The following is a 25,764-nucleotide window of genomic DNA, read 5'->3' on the forward strand; positions in this document are numbered from 1 at the left end:
CTATGGGAACCCATTTTAAAACGCCATGCTATTAGCCGATGACTACTCTGAAGATGTCCAGGGAGGCCCGGGACTTATAACGGAGTAGTCCGAACCATCATAGACCAGAAGTGTTGGGTCCCAGGATGTTATATACTGCATATAGTGATAAGTGCAGAGGGCCACAGTGGGGGAGCCTCAGATATATAGGTCTGGACCCATAGGGGCCAGGGTCCTAGATGGAAAGGACTCGTGCCTGCAATAATTTTGCAAAAGTGGACAGAGCTGACCAGCCGGCCGCCAGAGGCCGGAGGCAGGCCTGCCCTCGTACAGGGCTCCCCAACCGAGGTTGGAAGCGTCTGTTGAAATAGCCTTCCTAGTTGGAGTACTGACGATGCAGAGGCCATAAGGCCCAGAGCCCTTTGAAACGTTCTGAGGGGCATGAGAGAGCCCACTTTGAACGAAGCAGCGAGACGCTGGATTGAGAGAGCCCGGTCTGGTGTGGGCCATGCTTTCATATGCACGGAGTTGAGAACTGTTCCCAGGAACGTGATCCGTTGGCTGGGGGACAGCATACTCTTGGAAAAGTTCACTCTGAGCCCAAGGCAATCTAGATGTCCGAGGAGCCAGGTTTTGTGAGTAAGGGACTCCGCCTCCGACTGGGCCAGTATGAGCCAGTCGTCGAGGTAATTCAGAATGCGCATTCTCAGGGGGAGAGAGCCGCATCCATGCACTTCGTGAATGTACGAGGCGCTAGAGACAGTCCGAATGGTGGGACTGTGTATTTATATGTCTGCCCCTCGAAGGTGAATCTCAAGAATGGCCTGTGACGGGGGATCACTTGGATATGAAAGTAAGCATCTTTCAGATCTACTGAGAAGAACCAGTCTCCTGGGCGAATTTGCGCCAGGATATGTCTGGTCGTGAGCATCCTGAATGGCTGTACCATGAGGGCCTTGTTCAGGTGTCTGAGATCTAAAATGGGTCTCAGGCCGCCGTCTTTGTTCGGAACGAGAAAATAACGGCTGTAGAAGCCTGACTCGCTTTGGGAAGTGGGAACTATCTCGATAGCCTCTTTCGCCAGCAGACTTAACATTTCGGTGCGTAAGACGTGAGACACACTGCTCCTTACCAAAGTGTAGATTATAGCACGAAAGCGTGGGGGTCTGCGGGCGAACTGAAGCGAGTAACCCTGCTTTATGATATTCATAACCCAGCCTGACACTTTGGGGATGGCCTGCCAGGCCTGGGCCTGAGAGGCCAGGGGTTGGTTTGCATCTGGAGGCGGAACGCCAAGACTCTGGGGCCCGACCTCCCAGATGTTTTTGTGAAGAAATTTGCTTGATTTGTGCTCTGTGTGGGTCGCTGTTAAAACAGCGTTTGGGTGCAGGTGTGCGAAGGACGGGCCCATGTTCTGCAATTAACACATCTCCAGCCGCCTGAACTGAAGAGGGGGCTCTGAGATGCACTCGAGCAATCTTCAGGGGTGGGCCGGCCACTGCGGGACATGGCCCTCTCTTTCCTCCGGCTAGGACTACTTCCTAGGCTCATGGTCCAGCGTGAGTTTTGGCCGTGGGCCCTGGCGTTTGGGGAGCGGGTAGCGCTTTGCAGGTTTGAAGCGCTGATTGGTCTCAGCCACTGGGCGGGGCTGGGGGACCTGAGGCGCTGGTTTCTCTGGCTGCGGCATGCTCTTGGGGTGCCGTGAAGCAGAGCTGGAGCGCTTGGGGAGGAAGTGCTTCATGGCAGTGGATGCCTTCTGAGCTTCTGTGAAACGTTCCGCAAACCCCCTAACAGAAGGATGAATGCGCCCCTGAAGAGACCTGAAGTGGAGACTGGCGAGTCGAGGAAGGTGGTTCTGTCCGCGTCCCTGATCTCTGTCAGATTAAGCCATAAGTGGTGCGCTCCAGCACCACTAGGCTGGCCATGTTGCGGCCGATGGCCTGAGCGGTGGTCTTGGTAGCCCACAGGGCCAGGTCTGTGGCGCTGTGGAGGTCTCTGAAGGTGTCTGGGTCAGGTCCTGACTCATCCATAGCACGGAGGAGTTTTGCCTGAAACACCTGGAGGACCGCCATGGTGTGTAAAGCAGAAGCAGCCTGGCCAGCGGCGGAGTATGCACAGTCCGCAGGCTTAGATGGGTGCGCGGCCTTTGCTCTCCAACTGCCAGCAGTGGGAGGACACAAATGGGCGGTGACCGTTTCTTCCAGTGGCGGGAGCTTCACATATCCTTTTTCCTCAGCGCCGTCAACAGATGAGAGCGTCAAAGAGGCAGAAGAGAGCGCGTGCGTGTTGAAAAGGGCGCGTGCCATGATTTTGTGAGCTCCTCGTGAACTTCTGGAAAAAACAGAGCAGAACGCTGACGAGGGGTTTGCTGGTGCCCCGGCAGGAACCACTCATTGAGGCGGCTTCTAGTGGGCTCTTCTGGTGGTAGCCAGTCGACCCAGCTTGTCGACAGCGCGAGTAATGACATGGAGAACCTCGGCGTCAATAGTCGCTCTGGTGTCGACTCGTTCAGGCTGAGAGAGAGGGGTGGGGTCCGCGGAGCCCGACCAATCCTCACTCTCAGATGCCGCCACAGAAACTGCATCATCAAATTCCCCCACCAATCCGCCGAAAGAGACGAGGTCGGCTGCTTTGAGAGAGGGGCGTTGATTGCTCTTGACAAACAGCACTGGTGAAGTGTCAGATTCTGGTGTGGGCGAGGCATGCGGGGACGGGCCCGTCATGCACGCCTTCATATCACTGCGCTCGTGGAGTCGTTGCTCGCGCCACTTCTTCCTTCGGGGCTTGAGGGGTGCCGGAGACGGAAGATGGGTGGGCTCGCCCTCTGACATAGCGAGAGCAAGTTTGGAACGAAGCACTGAGATGGGCATGCTGTCACAGGAAGGAATTTAATTAAAAAAAGCAGTGCCACTGCACAGCCATAACAGTGCAGTGATCTGAGCGTGCCATTTGGAAACATTCCAATAGTTTTGAGATCCCTACGACTTAACGGTCTCTGACGCCCAGACCCTTTTAGGGCAGAAACTTTTTTTGTAAAGCCGTACAAATACAATAGGGTCCCTAATACATTTTTACTTGACTTGTTTGTTTCCTTTTGCTCTAAAATGTATATTCTGTCACATTTTTATCTGTTACAACAGGTGATGATGATGATGAATATTATACAGACTCTGATGAGATTGTGTCACGTACTCAGTTCCCTGAGAGTTGGCTTTGGGAAGAGATTGATCTATGTGAGAATTGGTGAGTAGGAGACTTTTAGACTGTGAAAAGCTGTGAGTTTAGCCCCGTTCACCCCACTAGTGACTCATAGCAAATTATCTCATTCAACTTGAGCTGTTGGTGACACAGTGTGCGTGTGTTTGTGTGTGTGTGTGTGTGTGTGTCTGATAGTAAACAACCATTTGAAGAGTACTTCAACAATTTTTATTTTATTTTTCCTCATATCTCAGTCCAGCACCAGTCAGAGATAAAGTGATCTACTTGAAAGACTCTATTACTACCTGGCAGATCTTGGCTGTCAGTCTGTCACCAACACTTGGTAAGATGAAGCTGCAAACACAGGATACATGGTCTGAAAATCATCATCGTCATCATCCAAGAGCTGCTGCTTTAAACCCTTCTGTGTGTCTGTGTTCCTCCTCAAAGGCATCTGTGTGGCAGAACCTGAGGAGATTATAGTTTTTAAACCATTTTTCATTGACCTCAAGATCCCTTATTCAGCTGTGCGCGGTGAACAACTGGAAATCAAGGCCATTATTCACAACTACACACCAAGGAATCTGAAGAGGGTAGATCGGATTTAATATTAAAAATGCATTCAGAATTTATGTTATACATTAAAACCATGTGCATCTTAATAACCTTTTCTGCTTGAGTCAAATCATTGATCCTGAAAAGCATTTCAGGTTTTTTGAGCTGCTTGTGACTCAAACTGAAGAAAAGTGTAGAATACTGAACTGTGCTGAAACAGAAATGTCCTCCATCATCACATATTTCATTTTTGATTCTAATTTATTTTGGAGGACGTTTCCTATAGATATTGAAGTGATTCGTGTCTCTCTCTCCTGTTTTCACAGGTGCGTGTGGAGTTTATGGAGACAGAAGATGTTTGCAGCTCTGCCAGTAAGAAAGGCAAATACAGAACAACAGTAAACATTGACAAAGACTCCAGCATAGCGGTTTCATATGTGATTATTCCCATGACACTGGGACATCATGATATTGAGGTGAAAGCTTCAATATCTGAGTTTGATGATGGAGTGAGAAAGACCCTGAAGGTGGTGGTACGTTTGATGGCATTTCTGTCAATTTTAAGTACTTCTGTTTTATTTGATTTGGTCATTTGTTAATATAATGATTAATAGATATTTATCCTATCTTTTTGAATAGATAAACTAGATTACCACAGGTAGTTAACTTACTCTCTCTCTTTCAGTCTGAGGGTGTGCTGGTTCAACTACAAAGCTCAAAAGTGGAACTCAATCCTGCTAAGAAAGGTGAGATTACCTGCTCAAGACTCACCAAAACTGTACAACATCTGATCAGCACATGACTCATGACTCTTCCTTCCTCTTCCTGTTCTTTATCCCAAATGAAACAGGGGAAAAACCTATACTTATTAGATCTGCAACACCAGCTGATCGGGTTCCAGACACACCTGCTAACACCTACATCTCGATTGCTGGTAAGGAAAAAGATGTTTTCAAGAATATGTAGTGATTATTTCTGTCATGTATAGTTGTGCATTTTTTGTTTAAAGAAAGCTGAAACCTGGGGTGGTATACAATTTTGGACACTGTGTGGGTTTTTGGTAATCGCAGGTGGTTAAATTAAAGCAATGATGTAAAGTTCATGAACAATTGTGAGGGCTAGTATAATTATCTATATTTGCCTCACATTTTCCCACACAGTATGTTCCTTCTTTTCGGCCAGTCCAAACAAATGTTTTTAAATTATTGTTAGATACCTTATTTGTTAGATTAAAAAGAAGTTCAGTAAACTTTAAAATGTGTATTGTTATGCGTTGTAGTCAGTGGCGGCTCCAGACAATTTTGATTGGGGGGGCAATGGGGGGTCCTGGTCATTTCAAGAGGGGGTCTCATGCAAACCAACAAAAAATACAGTCGACACGGCTACTGCATATTAGGCTACTGCTACTAAACAACAAAATCAACAGAGCATATAAACTACTTTGTTTTTAATTAATTAATCAATTTCAGTTTGCAAACAATATGCTGAACTTTAATTGCCATAGCCACCACACCCATGACAGAAAACATATTTACAAAATAGTAGGCCTATCTATTCTCTGTGGAAGCTTGCTTCCGCCACTGAATAATAAATAAATAATAATAATTGCGACTTTATATCTCACAATTCTGACTTCATATTTCTCAATTCTTAGAAAAAAAGTCACAATTCTGACTTGATATATCGCAATTGTGTGAAAAAAAGTCAGAATTGTGAGAGAAAAAGTCGTAATTCTGAGAAATAAAGTCGCAATTGGGAGATATAAAGTCAGAATTGCATGATATAAAGTCGCTATTGCGTGTTATAAAGTCAAAATATTATATTACAAATATAATAAATATAAAGTGAGATATTTCCTACTATTCTGAGGTAAAAAAGAAAAGAAAAAAGTCCGTCTTTTTTTCCCTAGAATTGGACTTTATATCTCACAATTGTGAATTTATATCTCACAATTCTGAGAAAAGATGTCAGAATTGCGAGATATAAACTCGCAATTATGTGTTATAAAGTCAGAATTGCGTGATATAAAGTCGCAATTGCGAGGGAAAAAAACAGAATTCTGACTTTAAGACGCAATTGCGACTTTATTTCAAGCAATTCTGACTTTATATCTCGCAATTCTGATTTTTCAACACGCAACTGCGACTTTATTTCATGCAATTCTGACTTTATATCTCACAATTCTGAGAAATAAAGACAGAATTGCGAGATGTAAACTCGCAATTGTGAGATAAAAAGTCGCAATTATCTTTTAAAATGTTTTATTCTGTGGCGGAAACAAAGCTTCCATAATTCTCATACTCTCACCTCCTTTTGATTGCCCTACACAGCAAAAAGTCCAGTGTTAAATTAACTCTCCTGGGAGTTTATATGGCTCCAGAGTCAGTGTTAAAATATGAGTGTTAAATTAACACTCAAGAGTGTTAAAGTTAATGAGATAATTAAGTGATTAATTGAGTGATGATTGACCAATATTGAAGACACCTGATGTTAACAAGCAGAATCACTGAAGGAGAAAATCTATTTTTTTTTAAGACACCGTTATGGAGATCAGTGTTTGATTTAGTTGGGCTCTTGACCCATAAAGCATTAACTTTAAACTTTGTTTGGCTGTTGTATCTGGGTTATAACTCTCAGATGAACAAAGAGAAAAGGTGATCAAGTGGTGTTGGTTATGATTTGATAATCATAATTTCACCTGAATATCAACTCTCATTACAGAGCCTGTGATTCTACAGCAAATGATTTTTATCATTATCAATATAATGCAATATATTTCTTAAAAATTGTTCTGATAAAAATACCTAGAAAATTGCTTTAATTAGACACACTGACATCAAGAATCAGCCTGTGAATCTCAACAATGGTAACAATAATAAAGCATGTTGCAGTGCATTCTGGGTGCCACCAATCAAAACTCATTCATGGCTCCCATCATGCATTGCGGTATGAATAAATTATGATCTGAATTGTCTTACTAATTTCCTTTTCCTAATTGAATATTCTGTTTGTCACCATAGTTGAGATTCATACACTGATTCTTGATGTCTGTGTGTGCCTAAAAGAAAGATTTTATTTTATCAGAACAACTTTTAAGAAATCCTTTAGACTAGTTAGAAAAAAAGATCTTATTCTGTAGAATCACAGAGATGCTGTAATCAACAATACACATTTAAGTCAGAGATTAGACTCTAAATGAGTTGAGTGATTCAGGTGAAATTATGATTATGTCAAAACATAACCAACAAAACCTGATCAACTTTCTCTCTGTTCATGTGGCAGTAATAACTCAGGTACAACAGCCAAAGATAATCTTATGTTTACAGTTTATGAATCAAGAGCCCAACTAAAGCAAACACTGATCTCCATAACGGTATCTTTAAAAAATAGATTTTCTCTTTTGGTGATTCTGCTTGCTAACATCAGGTGTCTTCAATAATGCCCAATCATCACTCAATTAATCACTTAATGAGCTCATTAACTTTAACACTCTTGAGTGTTAATTTAACACTCATATTTTAACACTGACTCTGGAGCCATATAAACTCCCAGGAGAGTTAATTTAACACTGGACTTTTTGCTGTGTACTTCTGTCCAGTTTCCCCCTGGTATCTTCTCTGCTCCTCTTTTGTCCAGCAAAGCGATCCAATAGCTCTTGCGGGCTCGCGGCAGCGCCTTGAACGCAACGACGCGAGGCGCAATGACGTTCATGGGGCATCGCAGTGATTCTTATGTTTATATTTTTTTATATGTCGAATAAATTATTAATTATTATTGTTCTGCGTAAGAGAAACATTTTTAAATCTTTATCCCGGGTATATATATTTTTTAATCAGGAAGGGGGTGGGGGGTCAAATGGGGGGGCAAGGTGTTTTTTGGGAGGGTCTTGAGACCCCCCAAGACCCCCCCTGGCGCCGCCGGTGGTTGTAGTATGTGTGCACCTATATGTGGTTGGTTCGAGATCCTTAGTGGAATAGCATTTTTTTTTTTATCTATGCCATTGTTGTTATTTTTATATAGTGTGTGCATGCTACCAATATTTGAATCTGTGAATTCTTTAAGTTGGTACCAGGCGGTAATGTTATGGTGATATTGTGGCGTGCGTGTGTAGCTTGTGATGTTTTTGTCTGGAAGATAGGTAGAATCTGTTTTACAGCATATTTTTGTTACACAATTTGGTTCCAGTGCTAATCCGGGGGGCCATGTGACTATTTCTTTGTATGTGACTGGAATGTATGATGTGGATGGCCCCTTAGTATATACCGCATCCTACACAGTAAAAACCCCAGTGTTAAATCAACACTGCTCAGAGCACATATGGTCCCACTCTACAGTGTTAAAATTAACACTGAAGCAGTGTTGAAGTTAGTGAGATAATTAAGTTAACACTGAAGCAGTGTTGAAGTTAATGAGATAATTAAGTGATTAATTAAGTGATTGGCCATTAGTGGTGACACCTGATGTTAATAAGCAGAATCATTGACGGAAAGAGAAAAAACAATAACAGAAAAAAGAGAAACACAAGAACTACAACTGACTGAGTCATTACACATTGTTGCATTTATTATTAACAGTTGGACTTTATTTCTGTCATACATCGACAAAAGTTCTTGAGATTCAACAGAAGTTTAGACGGTAATGTTTTATGGAAGTTTTCTTTTCAAGTTACCATTTTGGTGGTCAGTGTTTGCTTTAGTTGGGCTCTTGACACTTTTCATTTTGTTCATGTTAATTTTTCTCTGACTGTTCCATCATTGTGTTTATAAAGCACATTTGTTACTGCAAGAGAAAACATGACCTGCTCACAATATGTTTTGACATTATCATCATGTAGTGACCTGATTCACTGATGTCATTCAGAGTCTAAATCTTTGACTATATGCTTGATGTCTTGTTTTAGTATTGGTGATTGTAGCTCTGAGATTCTACAGTTTGAGATTCAACAGCAATATGACAAATTTTGAAAATACTTTGAGCAAAGAAGTTATTGTGTTGAAACACACAGACATCAAGAATCGGCATATGAATCTCAACAATGGTGACAATAAACAAACTAGTGACAAACAGATCAACTCTGAACATCACAAAACAAGCTACTAAAGTCAGAACAAAACAATAGCAAAATAAAAGCAAACAGAAAAAACAATGAAAATTACAGGACAATTCAGCTGCATAATTTATTCATGCTGCAATGCATGATGTCAGCCATTGATGCGTTCTGATTGGTGGCTCCCATCATGCATTGCAACATTAAGCATTTGTTTGATTGTCACCATTGTTGAGATTCATATGTAGATTCTTGATGTCTGTGTGTGAATTTAAATCCTTCAGATCTTTAAAACATTGCTGGAAGTAACTACTAGAGGTGTGCGATACCGCTAGATTTGGTATCGATCCGATACCAAGTAAATACAGGGCCAGTATCGCCGATACCGATACCGATATCGATACTTTTTAATAATTAAGGTGGATGCGTCTTCAACCTAAATCTAAATGAATTTTCATGACTTTTAATTTGTTTTTGTGATTTGCATTTTGGGTTATTAATCAGTAGGCTACTACAAAAGCTTTTGTTCAGAAACAACTTTTGGTTACTTCTGCTTTATTTAAATAAACAAAGTTACAAAATTATTATTCAAGTAGCATATTAACAAAAAAATGTTTCTCCTCTTTAGTGCACTTCACAATAAATATAAAAAATGTAAAACAAATTCTCCTTGTAATAAGATATGAGAATAAAATAACGTTTCTCCTATAGTGCACTTTTCAGGATTTGAAAAAAAAAATCATAAATATAAAAAAAATTACTATAAATACAAAATATAAAATGTACAAATTAAACAACAACCAAAGCCTTCAGTTCAAAGAAATACTCCCAGAATCCCCTGTGGTCCCTGTTCCCCTGTGCAGAAAAGAGGTTTTGGTTAGAGGTTTTTGTTCAGGAACAGAATCATGTTCACATTTTTTGCTTTTATTGCAGATCGCCTGTGACTAATTAACTGTCCTGCCTTTGAAAAAATCCTCTCAGCTGGCACTGATGTTGCAACCACTCCCAGGTTTTTCTTCGCAAGTTTGCTAAGAGAGGGGAATGTTTGTGCGTTGTTTTTCCACCAAAGTAGTGTATCCTGATTACGAGGAATTGGCCTCTCTTCTGAGTACCTGCGCAGTTCAATTAGTGCATCTGTGCTAGTTGTCCGATGTCGCTGAGATGCAAGGACCTGAGAGTCAAAATTTTCCCATATCCCACCTTTTGCTGCAGGTGGGGATGCAGGAGCCCCTGCAGACAAGCTTGAACTAGTTGTAGGGGCTGAAGCAGAGCTGGTGGCAGAGCTGGTGGCAGAGCTGGTGGCAGAGCTGGTGGCAGAGCTTAATCCAGATGTTGAAGGTGCTGAGGTCTCACTCATTGACTGCATTTCTGTAATGAGTCGAGCTTTTACAGGCTCAACATTTGCAGAGTCACGGAATCCCAGGTTTTTAAATCGAATGTCCAGATAGGTGCTGACAGCAAGACCATAAAATGTCTCAATAGCCCTGAAACGATGATGGCATTGTGCTGACAGCTCAGCAGCTAGCTTGCTACCTTGTCGCTCAGAAGCTGAAGCAGTTCTCAGGAGCACTGAAACCAGGGGAATAACCTTCGAAACTGAAACATGTTTTTCAGTAGATACCTCCCTGGTTGCTTCTTCAAATGGTCTCAGTGCGTCAATAGAGAGACTGATAACAGACCATTGCTCCTCATTCAAGCAAAGCGAGCTCTTGCCAAGTAGACAGAGGGCTGTGGTAACTGCCTCTTTTTGCTCCAACAATCTCTCCCACATGTAGAAGACAGAGTTCCACCTTGTCTCAACTGCTTGAAGAAGTTTATGTTCAGGGAACTTCTGCTGCTTTTGGATTGCTTTTAGCTTGTCTGTAGCTCTAGTGCTGTGGTGAAAGTAAGTAACTATAGCACTACTTCTCTTCTGGAGTTCTAGTATGTCAGGGTGAGCCTTGAGAGAGTCTTTCACCACCAAATTTAAAGTGTGCGCAAAACATGGGTAGTGTGACCAACCTGCTTTACGCACAGCAGCAACCATGTTGGCGCCATTGTCTGTTACTACAGCCTGAATCTTTTCCGAAATGCTCCATTCTTCCGCAATTCTGGTTAACTGCGAACAAATATTGTCTGCAGTGTGTTGTCCAGAAACAGAGCACGTTTCAAGCACGTATGCCAGCATTTGCCAGTTTTCATCTATGATGTGGCATGAGACTGTTAAATATGCCTCTGTCGCTGTTGATGTCCACATGTCAGTTGTCAGCACAACATTGTCCACACTGCTTAATGCCTTTCTGACCTTAGAGGAGCATTCTTCATAAAGTGCAGGTAGTTTCCCCTCCATCAGAGTTTTCCTACTTGGAATTTTGTACCGTGGCTCAAGTGTCTTTACAAAATTCCTGAAGCCGACATCTTCCACTATGGAAAGAGGCTGCAGGTCCCTCACAATCATTTCTGCTAGGCGCCTTGTAATTTCCACTGCTCTTGGAGAATCAGCTAAGATAAATAATAAAAATAATTAAGTCTGGTGCACATCTACGTGTAGTTTAAATATAGAAACTAGTATCCCTTTCACAGCTAACACAAAAAGGGTAATTATATTCAAATATCAAATATGACCTACATTATATTCAGTATATTTGTTTCAGTTCCAGTAAATGTATTCATTTAAATAACACGCTTCAATGGAATTAATGTATTACTTCTAGGTCTTAGCATAATTCTTAAGTTGACTAAAGTAACAAATGACCAGTTATTAATTATTATTAACGCTGAAGATGACTAAAATATGTCTTTCATCACTCTTATCTACCTGGATATTCTCTGCCAAACTGAAATGCCTCTGGCAGTGACTTCTGCCTCTGAGTTGCGGATCTGTCGGGGCCAGGGGGAGGGGGTGGGTGTGGGGGATTTTTCTCCTCCTCTCTCCGTTTCTGCAGCTCTGCATTTTCTGGTCCGTGATTTTTCATGTGTTTATACAAATTAGTTGTATTGCCACTGTATTTTAAAGACTTTCTACAAATGGTACAAGTCGCTGTTGTCTCATTTTCGGCCTGAAAATACAGCCATACAACGCTCCTCTTTCTCTCTGATGCCATTCTCCGTCTCTGACTGACTGGAAATGCGCGGCTGAGCGAGCGCGCGCCTGACTGCTGGTGGTAGCGCTAGTGGTGAGTCACGTGACGGTACAACACAGGAGAGGGGGAGGAGAGCAGTGTCGAGCACGAGCAGCACTCTTGGGAGGAGATTACAGAGAGCTTGCAATGCTCTGCTCTTTGACAGCAGCAGCATTTTGACAAACACGGTCAGGTCGCAAAACGACAAAAACTGAAACTTAAGTATCGATATTTTCACGTTGGTATCGATCAATACCGATACCAACGTTGGTATCGATATTATCGATATTAGTATCGATCTGCCCACCTCTAGTAACTACTGTAGTGAAAAATTAAGAAAACATGTGGATAATCAGTTTGAAATGATGGTTGCCAACATTGAATCAGGTCACTAGTAATTTCATCATCAAATCATAACCAGGGCTGCATTTCCAAAAGCATCTTAAACTTAACTTGATCGCAGACCAACTGCAACAAATGGTCTGTACAATCAAATTAGGCTTGCGATGCTTTCAGGAAACACAGCCAAAGTTACCATTTCTTTTGCCACAACACATATGCTTTATAAACACAGAGTTGGAGCAGCCAGAGAAATACTAATGTTAAAAAGTAAAGGGTCAAGAGCCCAACTAAAGCAAACACTGACCACCATAATGGTGACATGAAACGAAACATTCCATAAAACATTATCATCTAAACTTCTGTTAAATCTAAATAAGACCGTGTGTAGATGTATGACAGAAATAAAGTCAAACTGGTAAAATAATAAGTGCAATAATGGCTCGAAGTCAGTAGTTCTTGTGTTTCTCTTTCCTTCAGTGAGTCTGCTTGTTATCATCAGGTGTCACCACTAATGGCCAATCATCACTTAATTAATCACTTAATTATCTCATTAACTTCACCACTGCTTCAGTGTTAAAGGGTTAGTTCACCCAAAAATGAAAATTCTGTCAGTAATTACTCACCCTCATATTGTTCCAACCCCGTAAGACCTTCGTTCATCTTCGGAACACAAATTAAGATATTTTTGATGAAATCTGAGCCATGTCTGAATCCTCCATAGGCTGCTATGTGACCGAAACTTGCTGGCCCAGAAAAGTTATTAAAGAGATCGTTAATATAGTCCAAGTGACTCCAGTGGCTCAATCTTAAGTTTATCAAGCGACGAGAATACTTTTTGTGCGCAAAAACAAACAAAAATAACGACTTTATTCCACTATTCATTTCCTTCTCTCTGGGCCTCTAGTGTTTTTGCGCAGCGCGTCCGTGTTACACGTCACCACGTAGGCTCACTATTGGCCGACGCCAGTCATGTGGGTGATGCGTGATGACGTACAACACAGACGCGCAGCGCAAAAACACTAGAGGCCCAGAGAGAAGGAAATGAAAAGTGGAATAAAGTCGTTATTTTTGTTTGTTTTTGCGCACAAAAAGTATTCTCGTCGCTTGATATACTTAAGATTGAGCCACTGGAGTCACTTGGACTATATTAACGATGTCTTTAATAACTTTTCTGGGCCAGCAAGTTTCGGTCACATAGCAGCCTATGGAGGATTCAGACATGGCTCAGATTTCATCAAAAATATCTTAATTTGTGTTCCGAAGATGAACGAAGGTCTTACGGGGTTGGAACAATATGAGGGTGAGTAATTACTGACAGAATTTTCATTTTTGGGTGAACTAACCCTTTAACTTAATTATCTCATTAACTTCAACACTGCTTCAGTGTTAATTTTTAACACCCTGTAGTGTGGACACATATAGACACTGAGGAGTGTTAATTTAACACTGGGGATTTTGCTGTGTACAAATTAATTACTGGGTATAATTTCTAAATATTATACATCTATTTGTTAATGCACCAGTTCTGAATATTATACATATGTTAATGCACCAGTATGAGGCATTTTTTAATGTTTAAGATTTATATACTGCAGAAAAAAATACTCTAAGTAGGCTATTTGTAAACTAACTTAAAGTGCTGTGCATTTAGCCTAATAAATGTTTACATAATGAGTTTTCTTTATTTGGAATTTTAAAAACAAGTAGAAAATATGTTGAATGCATTACGTCATTTCTCACAAATAAAATCAACATAATGTCAACGTAAGGTAAGCAAACCAATTAGGGAGATTGTATATTTATTTTAAATGGCGTGAACAACATTGATTAAACATGATTTTAAGCAAAAAGATGATGGATCAATGTCAGAAATTGTTGACATTTTTTTCCGATGACGCGAGAGATCTTGATTTTGCGATGATTTTATCGCAATTTTAGTTGAGAATGCTGCTAGCATACATACCTGATGTAAATGGCGCAACCACACAGCAAAAAGTCCAGTGTTAAATTAACTCTCCTGGGAGTTTATATGGCTCCAGAGTCAGTGTTAAAATATGAGTGTTAAATTAACACTCAAGAGTGTTAAAGTTAATGAGATAATTAAGTGATTAATTGAGTGATAATTGACCAATATTGAAGACACCTGATGTTAACAAGCAGAATCACTGAAGGAGAAAATCTATTTTTTTTAAGACACCGTTATGGAGATCAGTGTTTGCTTTAGTTGGGCTCTTTATTCATAAAGCATTAATTTTAAACTTAGTTTGGCTGTTGTATCTGAGTTATAACTCTCAGATTAACAAAGAGAAAAGGTGATCAGGTGGTGTTGGTTATGATTTGATCATCATAATTTCACCTGAATATCAACTCTCATTTAGAGAGTCAGATTCTACAGCAAATGATTTTTATCTTTATCAATATAATGCAATATATTTCTTAAAAATTGTTCTGATAAAAATACCTAGAAAATTGCTTTAATTAGACACACTGACATCAATAATCAGCCTGTGAATCTCAACAATGGTGACAATAATAAAGCATGTTGCAGTGCATTCTGGGTGCCACCAATCAAAAATCATTCATGGCTCCCATCATGCATTGCGGTATGAATAAATTATGATCTGAATTGTCTTACTAATTTCCTTTTCCTAATTGAATATTCTGTTTGTCACCATAGTTGAGATTCATACACTGATTCTTGATGTCTGTGTGTGCCTAAAGAAAGATTTTGTTTTATCTGAACAACTTTTAAGAAATCCTTTAGACTAGTTAGAAAAAAAGATCTTGTGCTGTAGAATCACAGGCTGCTGTAATCAACAATACACATTTAAGTCAGAGATTAGACTCTAAATGAAATCAGTGATTCAGGTAAAATCATGATTATGTCAAAACATACCCAACAAAACGTGATCAACTTTCTCTTTGTTCATGTGGCAGTTATAACTCAGGTACAACAGCCAAAGATAATCTTATGTTTACAGTTTATGAATCAAGAGCCCAACTAAAGCAAACACTGATCTCCATAACGGTATCTTAAAAATTTGATTCTGCTTGCTAACATCAACTAAATGATTCTGCTTGTTAACATCAGGTGTCTTCAATAATGCTCAATCATCACTAAATTAATCACTTAATTATCTCATTAACTTTAACACTCTTGAGTGTTAATTTAACACTCATATTTTAACACTGACTCTGGAGCCATATAAACTCCCAGGAGAGTTAATTTAACACTGGACTTTTTGCTGTGCAGACACGAGCTAGCTAGGCAGTCGAAAACTTTGCATTTCTCTGTCTGCACATAATGCACTTTTGAAAGATGCTTTGACAGATTGCTTGTGTTTCCGCCCTTACATGCAAGAATCTTGTTGCACTTCTGACAACGAACGGTGTGTGCATCAAATCTATTGAAGTGTATCCACACTTTTGAACGTTTTGTTCTCTCCGCCATCGTCACTCTTTGTATTAAGCGGAAGTTTTCGTGCTGTTGTGTGTGTGTGCCGCGCTCGCTGTTGTGTGACAGACAGCCTCCACGGAGTCCGTGCACGAGAGATCTCATTTCTGAATTGCGATTAAAAAAAATGCAGACAAACTTCTTCAGACTAACAAGCAGAATCACTGAAGGAGAAAATCTCTTTTTAAGTCACCATTATGGTCATCAGTGTTTGCTTTAGTTGGGCTCTTGACCCTTAAACTATTAACGTTAGATTTAGTTTGGCTGTTGTAAATGAGTTATACCAGCCAGATGAACAAAGAGAAAAGTTGATCAGGTGGTGTTGGTTTTGTTTTGACATAATCATCATTTGACCTGAATCACAAAACTCATTTACAGAGTTAGATTTACCTTGTTGATTACAGCAACCTGTGATTCTACACTGTACTCTGTTCAGCATGTTCAATACAAATAAAAATATTTCTTAAGAGTTGTTCAGATCAAAAAACTTTGCAAAAGTATTTTATTTGGACACACAGACATCAATAATCAGCCTGTGATTCTCAACAATGGTGACAATAATAAAGCATGTTGCAGTGCATTCTGGGTGCCACCAATTAAAACTCATTCATGTCTCCCATCATGCATTGCGCTATGAATAAATTATGATCTGAATTGTTTTAGTAATTTCCTTTCCCTAATTGAATATTCTTTTTGTCACCATTGTTGAGAATCATACACTGATTCTTGATGTCTGTGTGTGCCTAAAGATCCTATCTGGATCTTATTCTGTAGAATCACTGTGATGCTGTAATGACCAATATACATTTAAGTCAGAGATTAGGCTCTAAAAGAGATCAGTAATTCAGGTCTAATGATGATTATGTTAAAATATAACCAACACCACCTGTTCACCTTTTCTCTTTGTTCATGTGGTTGTTATAACTCAGTTACAGCAGCCAAACAAAATCTAAAGTTAAACATTTAAAGGTCAAGAGCCCAACTAAATCAAACACGGATCTCCATAATGGTGTCTTAAAGTGTGATTTTTCTCCTTCAGTGATTCTGCTTGTTAACATCAGGTGTCTTCAAAAATGGTCAATCATCACTCGATCAATCACTTAATTATTTCATTAACTTTAACACTCTGAGTGTTAATTTAACACTCATATTTTAACACTTCAACAGTCTGGAGCCAAATAAACTCACAGGAGAGTTCATTTAACACTGTAGTTTTTGCTGTGCATCTGATTTCACTAATTAGTTCTCTCTCCTGCTGAATTAACAAATCCAGGTGATTGGAACAAAATACTGAGGAGGACTTTTACTTTCTGAACCTGGACTTTCCACCTCTGCTTATTACTCTTTCAAAAGATGATTGAAAGAATGTTTCAGGAACATCACACTAACCTTTAAATAACATTTTAGTAACATTAAGGAAACTGGACATTTTTATGTTCTTGGAATGTTAGAAATCAATGTTCCCATAATGTTGAATTTTAAATCAAAATTAAGTTGAAAGAACGTTTGAGGAACATTATACCTTTTAAAACACGTTCCTCTAACGTCAAGAAAACTGGACATTTTTCACATTCCCAGAACCAGCACTGAATATTGAATGTTCTTATAACAACAGTTTGTTAGCTGGGACGTCACAATGTTGCTATGTTGAAAGTGTTGCATAAATTACAGCTCATCGTAAAGATAATTTAAAAGCTCAGCCTCCATTTCCTCTTTCCTCCTTCCAGGTGAAGAGATCTCTCAGACAGTCGAGAAGGCCATCAGTGGAGATTTCATGGGTCGCCTTATTGTCCAGCCCGGTGGATGTGGAGAGCAGAACATGATCACTATGACTCTACCTGTCACTGCCACTCATTATCTGGACAGCACGAAGCAGTGGGAGACTGTTGGAATAGACCGCCGTAGTGAAGCCATTAAACATATCAGCACAGGTCAGCAGGATACAACAGATACACAGAATCTGACTAGGATTTGAAAAGAAAAAAAATTATAAAAAACAAAGCAAATAATAAACATATAAATATAATTTATTTAATTATTTTTTGAATTAAGGTTATCTAGGGCAGCTGAGTTATCGTAAATCAGATGGATCCTACGCTGCCTATGTACACAGGCCGAGCAGCACATGGTATTTTCATTTCAATCAATTTTATTTGTTTTTATTTTCATGCCCACTCTCCTGTCATGCTATTATTTAATAACATTTAGATTAATAGTAGCATATTATTACTTGTTATTTATTAGCTCTTGTTTCTGTTTGTTAAAGGCTGACAGCATATGTGGCTAAAGTCTTCGCCATGGCCAGTAACTTAATTACTATAGAGGAAAATGTGCTCTGCAGCGCCCTCAAGTGGCTGGTTCTCCACAAACAACAGCCAGACGGCTCCTTTAGAGAGGATTCACCTGTAATTTCGAGTTCGATGGCGGTAAGTTAAATGTGGCTATGACTGACTGTATTTGAAGTCTGTGGAGGAGAAATTACAGTGACCTACAATTAATTTGTAAGATTCAAGTTTTCATAACCCTTGCAGAATCTGCAGCATGTTTACCATTTTAAAAAAGAGGAACTATTAAAATTGCATTGTTTTTATTACTGTACTGAATAAGCTATTTCACAGAACATGTTTCCATTTTTGTTAACCAAGAAAACATCTCGTGTTACATTTGTAACCCTTGTTCCCTGAGAAAGGAACTCGAGTCTCGGACTGCATCAAAGATAACAGCGTCTGAGAACGTGGAACTAGTCCAGTCTTGATTGTTGTTGCGTCATGACATCACAGTTACGGTGTAAGCGGAAGGTACAATGGGATGCGGCTCATAACAATGTTAGCTTCTGATAGGCCGAAGCAAGTCTTTCTCAGGTACTCAGGAGATGTGGCAAAGGGACGCAGCGTCTCGTTCCCTTCTCAGGGAACAAGGGTTACAGATGTAACCTGAGACGTTCCCTTCCAAGGGAACTCGCGCTGCGTCAAAGACGACACTTTGAGGAACGAAATACCCACTGCGCCACACTGACTAGTGTCTGTCCTGATGTAAAGCTTTTCTGGCACAGCTGAGGAAGAGAGGACTTGAAAACCCGGCGGCGTGCAGAGCAAATCCAAGCTATAATATCTTATAAAAGTGTGTCCCCGCCAGCAGCATCACAGACCTCTTAAAGGGAAACCCCAGATAGCAGGCTTTGGAGGAAGCCACTCCTCTAGTCAAATGGGGTCCTATCAGGAGAGACGAGGGCTGCGCTCCTCATACGCTGAAGAAATAGCCTCCACAATCCTCCTGCTAATCGTCTGCTTAGAGGCAGGAGAACCCTTCCTATGTGACCCAAAACACACTAATAGCTGGTTCGACTTCCTAGGCACTATGCGTTTCTAGTGCTTTGGATCTTTTTTAGGAAAAAAAACACCAAATAAGATAGACATGTCAACACAGAACGCTTGCTAAAGAGCAGAAGCTGTTTGTAGCTTCCGCTTACACTGTCACATGTGACGTCATGACGCAACACTAATGAAGATTGGACTAGTCCCACATGTGCTCAGACGCAATCACAATGGAGGCGTTACCCAAAGTTGTTTTCAGAAGGGAAGCCGAACAGCCAGTGATCATCATACATTATAGTTATTATATAAAAAAAAACCTGATTTGATATTTTGATAATATAATGAAAATACGGTTGCATACAACCCCACATAATATCCATGTGAACCTATGAAATTGATATTCTGTTTATTTGTGCTTTATTCCAGGGTGGCGTAAAGGGCATATATGCCGATGCCTATGCCTCTCTGACGGCCTTTGTTGTGATTGCCATGCAAGAGGGCAGAGAGATCTGTGCTGGATCAGTTGGTGTAAGTACAGCTCTTCCAGAGTTTTTTTCATCAAAACGTTACATTCTATATTAACAGTTGATTTTTTTTTCTCTTGGATTTAACCTCTTCCACTGTTTTGTTGACCAAAAACATTAAAACGTTGTTTTTTCCTACTCTTCCTCTTGATTTAAACATTGCACACACATACTTTATAGAGCCTGCATGAAAGTATCAGGAGGGCTGTTGCATTCTTGGAAGGTCGACTTCCACATCTGACCAATCCTTACGCTGTTGCGTTGACTTCTTACGCCATGGCCAATGCTGAAAAACTCAATAAAGATGTCTTGATGAGGCATTCCACCAAAGGAGAAGGTCAGTCACACCAACAAGTCATCAAAATGTGTTGTGTTTCATATAACATGGAACAATAATATAGAGTGGAAATTACAAAAGAATAATGCAAGTTTTGTGGTGTTATGATAGCTGCTTGCCCGTATAAATAACAGCAATGGAATGAAATATATACCCCATATCATCTAGCTTGTCGAGCCTTTTTCCATTTTTTTTCCATCTTTGCAATATTGCTCATATACGACCCTCACTAAATATCAAAGAAGCTGAAACTGTTGTTCATGCTTTGTAACGTTGCACCTGGACTATAGTAACTCTTTGTTTTATGGCTTACCCAATAAAGCCCTTAATCGCTTGTAGCTAATTCAAAATTCAGCTGTCCGTGCCCTTACACACAGCAAAAACTCCAGTGTTAAATTAACTCTCCTGGGAGTTTATTTGACTCCACATTTAAGAGTGTTAACTTAACACTGAAGCAGTAAAAAGTAATGAGTTCAGTTAAAGTAATGAGATAATTAAGTGATTGATTTAGTGATGATTGACCATTATTGAAGACACCTGATGTTAACAAGCAGAATTTCTGAAGGAGAAAAATTACAGATTTAAGTCACCATTATGGAGATCAGTGTTTGCTTTTTAGTTGGGCTCTTGACCCATTTACACATTTATATTTTGCTGTTGTAACTGAGTTATGATGCCAGATGATCAAAGAGAAAAGATTACCAGGTGGTGTTGGTTATGTTGTGGGGTGCTTTTGTGGAATGGTCTGAGCAATTCAATTAAACAAAGTGTTAACATAATGCAATTTAAAAAAAGGTACAAAAGTTTTATTTTTGATAAGTACAGAAGTGGTGATGGTGAATGATAACTTTTAAGTATTTTTGAAAATGTTTTTTGTTTATGCTTCTTTGTCGTTACTTAATTTAAAGAAAAAGCAGAATTTAATTTAGTAGTTTTTTTTTGTAATATCTTAAACGTCATGCTGGATTATATTGTTCGATTGTGATTTGGTTTGGGTAGTTACTGGGGGTAGGTCTTGATAAGCCTAGGGCTTCTACCTATCCCTTTTCGAACAGTTTGAACATAATGCTACAAAAAAAAAAAAAAACTTTTTTTGTTTATTTTATTGGTGTATATTCATGTGTTGCTATTTTTAATTGTTGTTCGAAATAAAGATTCATTCATTCATGTTTTGACATAATCATTATTTGGTCTGAATGAAAAAACTAATTTAGAGCCTAATGTCTGAGTTAGATTTACTTTATCGATTACAGCAGCACTGTGTTTGTAAAGCATAAGATTATCAACATTTGCAATGTAATCTAAAGGATTGTTCTGATAAAAAAACTTATTTCATTTAGACAAACAGACATCAAGATTCAGCCTGTAAATCTCAACAATGGTGACAATAATAAAGCATGTTGCAGTGCATTCTGGGTGCCACCAATCAAAACTCATTCATGGCTCCCATCATGCATTGCGGTATGGATAAATTATGATCTGAATCGTCTTAGTAATTTCCTTTTACTAATTGAAAATTCTGTTTGTCACCATAGTTGAGATTCATACACTGATTCTTGATGTCTGTGTGTGCCTAAAAGAAAGATTTTTTTTTTATCAATTTTTTTTTTTAAAGAAATCCTTTGAATTATTTTGAACATTCTGGATCTTCCATTGTATCACAGATAGTGATGCTGTAATTACCAATATAAATCTAAGTCAGAGATTAGGCTCTTAATGAGTTTAGTGATTCAGGTCAAATTATGATTATGTCAAAACATAACCAACGCCACCTGATCAACTTTTCTCTTTGTTCATCTGTTTCAGTTATAACTCAGCAGCCAAACTAAATTTAATGTAAATAGTTTAAGGGTCAAGACCCCAACTAAAGCAAACACCATAATGGTGACATTTTTTTGCTTTTCTCCTTCAGTGATTCTGCTTGTTAACACCAGGTGTCTTCAATAATGCTCAATCATCACTCAATTAATCACTTAATTATCTCATTAACTTAAACACTGCTTCAGTGTTCATTTAACACTCATATTTTAACACTATGACAGATTTCCCTTCACGCTCCAGCTTCATCTCCACACTTGTTTCTATTCCTGTTTTGTGATTGAAACAGCTGGTATGTTCTGGACTTTCCCTGGAGAGCGTCATTACTCTCTTGAGGCGACGGCCTATGCTGTGCTGGCACTTGTGAAGGACAAAGACTTTGATAAAGCAGGAGAGGCAGTTCACTGGCTGGGCAGACAACAGGACCATAATGGTGGTTATGGCACCACACAGGTACACTAACATTTTATCATTTCACTGTAGCTTGAGTTGACAATAGCAGTAGCTTGAGCTTAATAAAAACAGGGACATCTGTAAAAACTTCATAGGATGAAATTGAAATATTCTGACTGACTGAGTTAAGACTCTGCTCTTATTAAAAAATATTTACTCACCCCCATGTCATCCAAGATGTCCATGTCTTTCTTTCTTCAGTCGAAAAGAAATTAAGGTTTTTGATGGAAACATTTCTCCATATAATGGACTTCAATGGGCCCCAAACGGTTCAAGGTCCAAATGGCAGTTTCAGTGCAGCTTCAAAGGGCTTTAAACTATACCAGATGATGAATAAGGGTCTTATCCAGACTGTTAGACCTTACCAGGTTTTTTTACAGTAAAATACTGGCAACACTGTTGCCAGTAATTTACTGTTAATTGTACAGTTCTTTACTGTAATCTACAGTATGTCTACAGTACGATTGCGTGTTAAAAGTAGTGAATGTGCCCACAGCCCAGTGCCCACATACACTGCACACTGCATGTCTCACGGTTTCTGTAAAAACGAAACCAAAACACACACGGTCACAGACCCAGGTTGTGTTCAGTGCTTTCCATGCGCACCCACATGCACTCACAGACATGTCAAACCCCGAAGGGTCTCGCCCACTCGCCTCCTCTCAGCTACCCGCTGTAACAGAGTTGAGCGCAGGCAGGCTGCCCGCTGTCATCAGCGCGCCCCCCGGCTTGTCTGCCGCAAACACGGCATCTATGTTTCAGCACATAGAAGCTCTTCAGCCGCCACACTGTCACGGCCAGAGCACAGACTTCATTCAACCCTTAGCTATTCATGCGACTGCATGGGCACAGCTTCCCGGGGTGTCAGAATGGGTGCTGAACATTATAAAAAGAGGCTATTCGCTACAGTTTGCTCGACGCCCTCGCCGCTGCGAGGCGCGAGTCGAAACTACGATGAAAACGGAAGTAGCTCATTTACTTCGAGCCGAAATAGCGAAACTACTGAGCAAAGGGGCCATAGAACCCTTATCTCTAGCTCAGAGCGAAGGGGGCCTGTACAGCAGATATTTCCTGGTGCCAAAGAAAGATGGAGGTCTCAGACCCATCTTAGATCTAAGACGGCTAAACAAAGCGCTTTCAATGCGCTCGTTCAGAATGATCACGACCAGACAAATCCTCTCGCAAGTTCGCCAGGGGGACTGGTTTGCGTCGATAGATCTGAAAGATGCGTATTTCCAAATACAAATAGCGTCTCGTCACAGGCGATTTTTGAGATTCGCCTTCGAGGGCCAGGCATATCAGTATACAGTCCTACCGTTCGGCCTGTCTTTAGCACCTCGTACGTTCACGAAGTGCATGGACGCGGCCCTCGCTCCCCTGAAAATTCGGGGAATGCGAGTTTTGAACTACTTGGACGATTGGCTAGTTCTGGCTCAGTCTCGTACAGAGCTCATAGAACACACGACCATTTTGCTCGAGCACCTCGAGAAATTAGGTCTCACAGTCAATTGGGCGAAGAGCTCTCTGTCTCCCAGTCAGGAAATATCCTTTCTGGGCACAGATCTGAACTCGCTGTCAATGACAGCTCAGTTATCGCCACGACGCACACTGGCCGTTCAGCGTATGACGGAAAGCTTCCACCGCGGCGCTATGGTCCCGCTCAAACAGTTTCAAAGGATGCTGGGTCTCATGGCCGCAGCATCACCAGTACTTCAGCTGGGGCTCCTTCGGATGCGCCCACTTCAGTTCTGGCTGCAAGTGCGTGTGCCGCGCCGAGCGTGGACTTCCGGTCTTTTTCGCCTCAAGGTCGATCAGAAATGCATTTCAGCTCTGAAACCTTGGACGGCGACCGACTGGTACCGGTCAGGAGTAAGCCTGGGGACTTCCTCGAGTGTGAAGGTGGTGTCCACGGACGCCTCCACCTCGGGATGGGGAGCGCTGCTCGAGGGCAGACCGTTCTTTGGCCTATGGTCAGAACGAGAAAAGCTCCTACACATCAACTGCTTGGAAATGATGGCAGTCGACAATGCGCTCAGGCGCTTCTATCCCCAGATAGCAGGACACCACGTTCTAGTCCGTTCGGACAACATGGCGGTGGTGGCCTTTATAAATCACCAGGGAGGCCTCAGATCCCGAATCCTTCACAGGCTGACGGAAACACCTCCTGGTTTGGGCCCAGCACAATTTGCGCTCACTGAGAGCAGTCCATGTGCCCGGCCACTTTAATTTGGGACCAGACAGACTGTCCAGGATCAACGTTCCGGCAGGAGAATGGTCCCTACACCCACAGACAGTCCAATTGCTGTGGAAGAAGTTTGGCAAAGCAAAAGTAGACCTGTTTGCGTCTCAAGAAAACGCTCACTGCCCGATATACTTCTCCAAGAGCAGGAACGTGCTGGCCCACGTGTGGCCCCGCTGCCCGCTCTATGCCTTTCCCCCTATTATGCTCATACCTCAGGTAATAGAGCGGATCAGGGAAAGTGGATGCTCGGTGCTACTAGTAGCTCCGTTCTGGAAAAACCAGGTCTGGTTCCCAGTTCTGATGCAACTAGTGAGCTCTGCCCCATGGCCGATACCTCTGAGGAGAGACCTCCTCACCCAGGCCAAGGGCTCGATTAGGCATCCTGGCCCGGAGCTTTGGGCCCTACATGTATGGGCCATCAATGGGTACCCGCTCACCTCCCTTCGGGAGTACTAAGCACGATCGCGCAGGCTAGACTGCCCTACAAAGGCAAAAGACCTTAAGTCGCTAGAGTGTGGAACTGAGAAAAATGACTTTAAAGATTTTTAGTTGTCCCGTCAAATTAATTATAGGTAGGACACTGGAAATCTGGCAAATAGTTGTTTTAGTAATGGAAATTATATACAAAAAAAAATTTGAGCTCAAACTTGACTTTTGACCACTATTTTAAAGTTACTGTACTCTGCCTTTGTATTGTCAGCAAAAAGTGAGAAGTCATGCCAAGGCAAAAGGCAGTAACTTCCACATTATCAATATTTGGTTGCTGATCACCATTAACAAAATCATTATAGTAACACCTGTATAAAATCTAGTGATCATGGCATTTATTTTGTATGATTTACAATTATTTATACCCATCTACTTATTGCTATCCTGGGCTTTGGTTGCATTCTGATGGCATTATTAATACATTTGACATGACAAAATACCTCCATAGATATATTAGTCCAGCATGGCTCGACCGTGTTTAGGGCGGGGCTGAAGGCGCCGGCGAAGTTTTGGCACTCTGCCAGCTAGATGCATGAGTGTTTCAACCAGGTCCTGTACCCGAACTGAGTGAGGCGGGGCTTTAATTCTTGGTTGTATTCATCTGATACGGCAATGCGTAACGTTTTTCTGTCAACTCTGCATAATCCTTCGCGATCGTTATCGGACTTTTGTCGACGGCGGGTTCAGACCATACTAAATGTTCTGACCGCAGTTGTGCAGGACAAAGCTCTAAGGACATTAGAAGTTAGAGGGACTGATGGCAGCTGTACAAAGTACACAGGCTACACCGTAAGCAAAGGCAGATAACAGTACAATCTGGTAGGTAGCATTATTTGATTGAACACCGGCACAGTAACTTCATATTGACGCGGCTAAACAAAGGCAGAGCACCGTAACTCCATTTCGAGCGT

The 25,764-nt window shown here is 40.9% G+C and overlaps 1 protein-coding gene across 1 annotated transcript in view; it reads left to right on the forward strand.

Annotated features, from left to right (window-relative positions):
• LOC308688217 (complement C3-like) overlaps positions 1-25,764 on the forward strand; it is a 108,706-nt gene that overhangs the window by 30,059 nt on the left and 52,883 nt on the right. The window contains exons 18-29 of the mRNA XM_081361142.1: positions 3,120-3,222; positions 3,432-3,520; positions 3,628-3,770; positions 4,059-4,265; positions 4,418-4,478; positions 4,583-4,666; positions 17,404-17,607; positions 17,729-17,804; positions 17,943-18,102; positions 19,417-19,518; positions 19,695-19,851; positions 21,959-22,122. Coding sequence (XP_081217268.1) covers positions 3,120-3,222; positions 3,432-3,520; positions 3,628-3,770; positions 4,059-4,265; positions 4,418-4,478; positions 4,583-4,666; positions 17,404-17,607; positions 17,729-17,804; positions 17,943-18,102; positions 19,417-19,518; positions 19,695-19,851; positions 21,959-22,122 — 1,550 coding nt within the window. The remainder of the gene's footprint in view (positions 1-3,119; positions 3,223-3,431; positions 3,521-3,627; positions 3,771-4,058; positions 4,266-4,417; positions 4,479-4,582; positions 4,667-17,403; positions 17,608-17,728; positions 17,805-17,942; positions 18,103-19,416; positions 19,519-19,694; positions 19,852-21,958; positions 22,123-25,764) is intronic.

This window comes from Scardinius erythrophthalmus (assembly GCF_964197995.2).
Source record: "Scardinius erythrophthalmus genome assembly, chromosome: 3".
Taxonomy (NCBI): Eukaryota; Metazoa; Chordata; class Actinopteri; order Cypriniformes; family Leuciscidae; genus Scardinius; species Scardinius erythrophthalmus.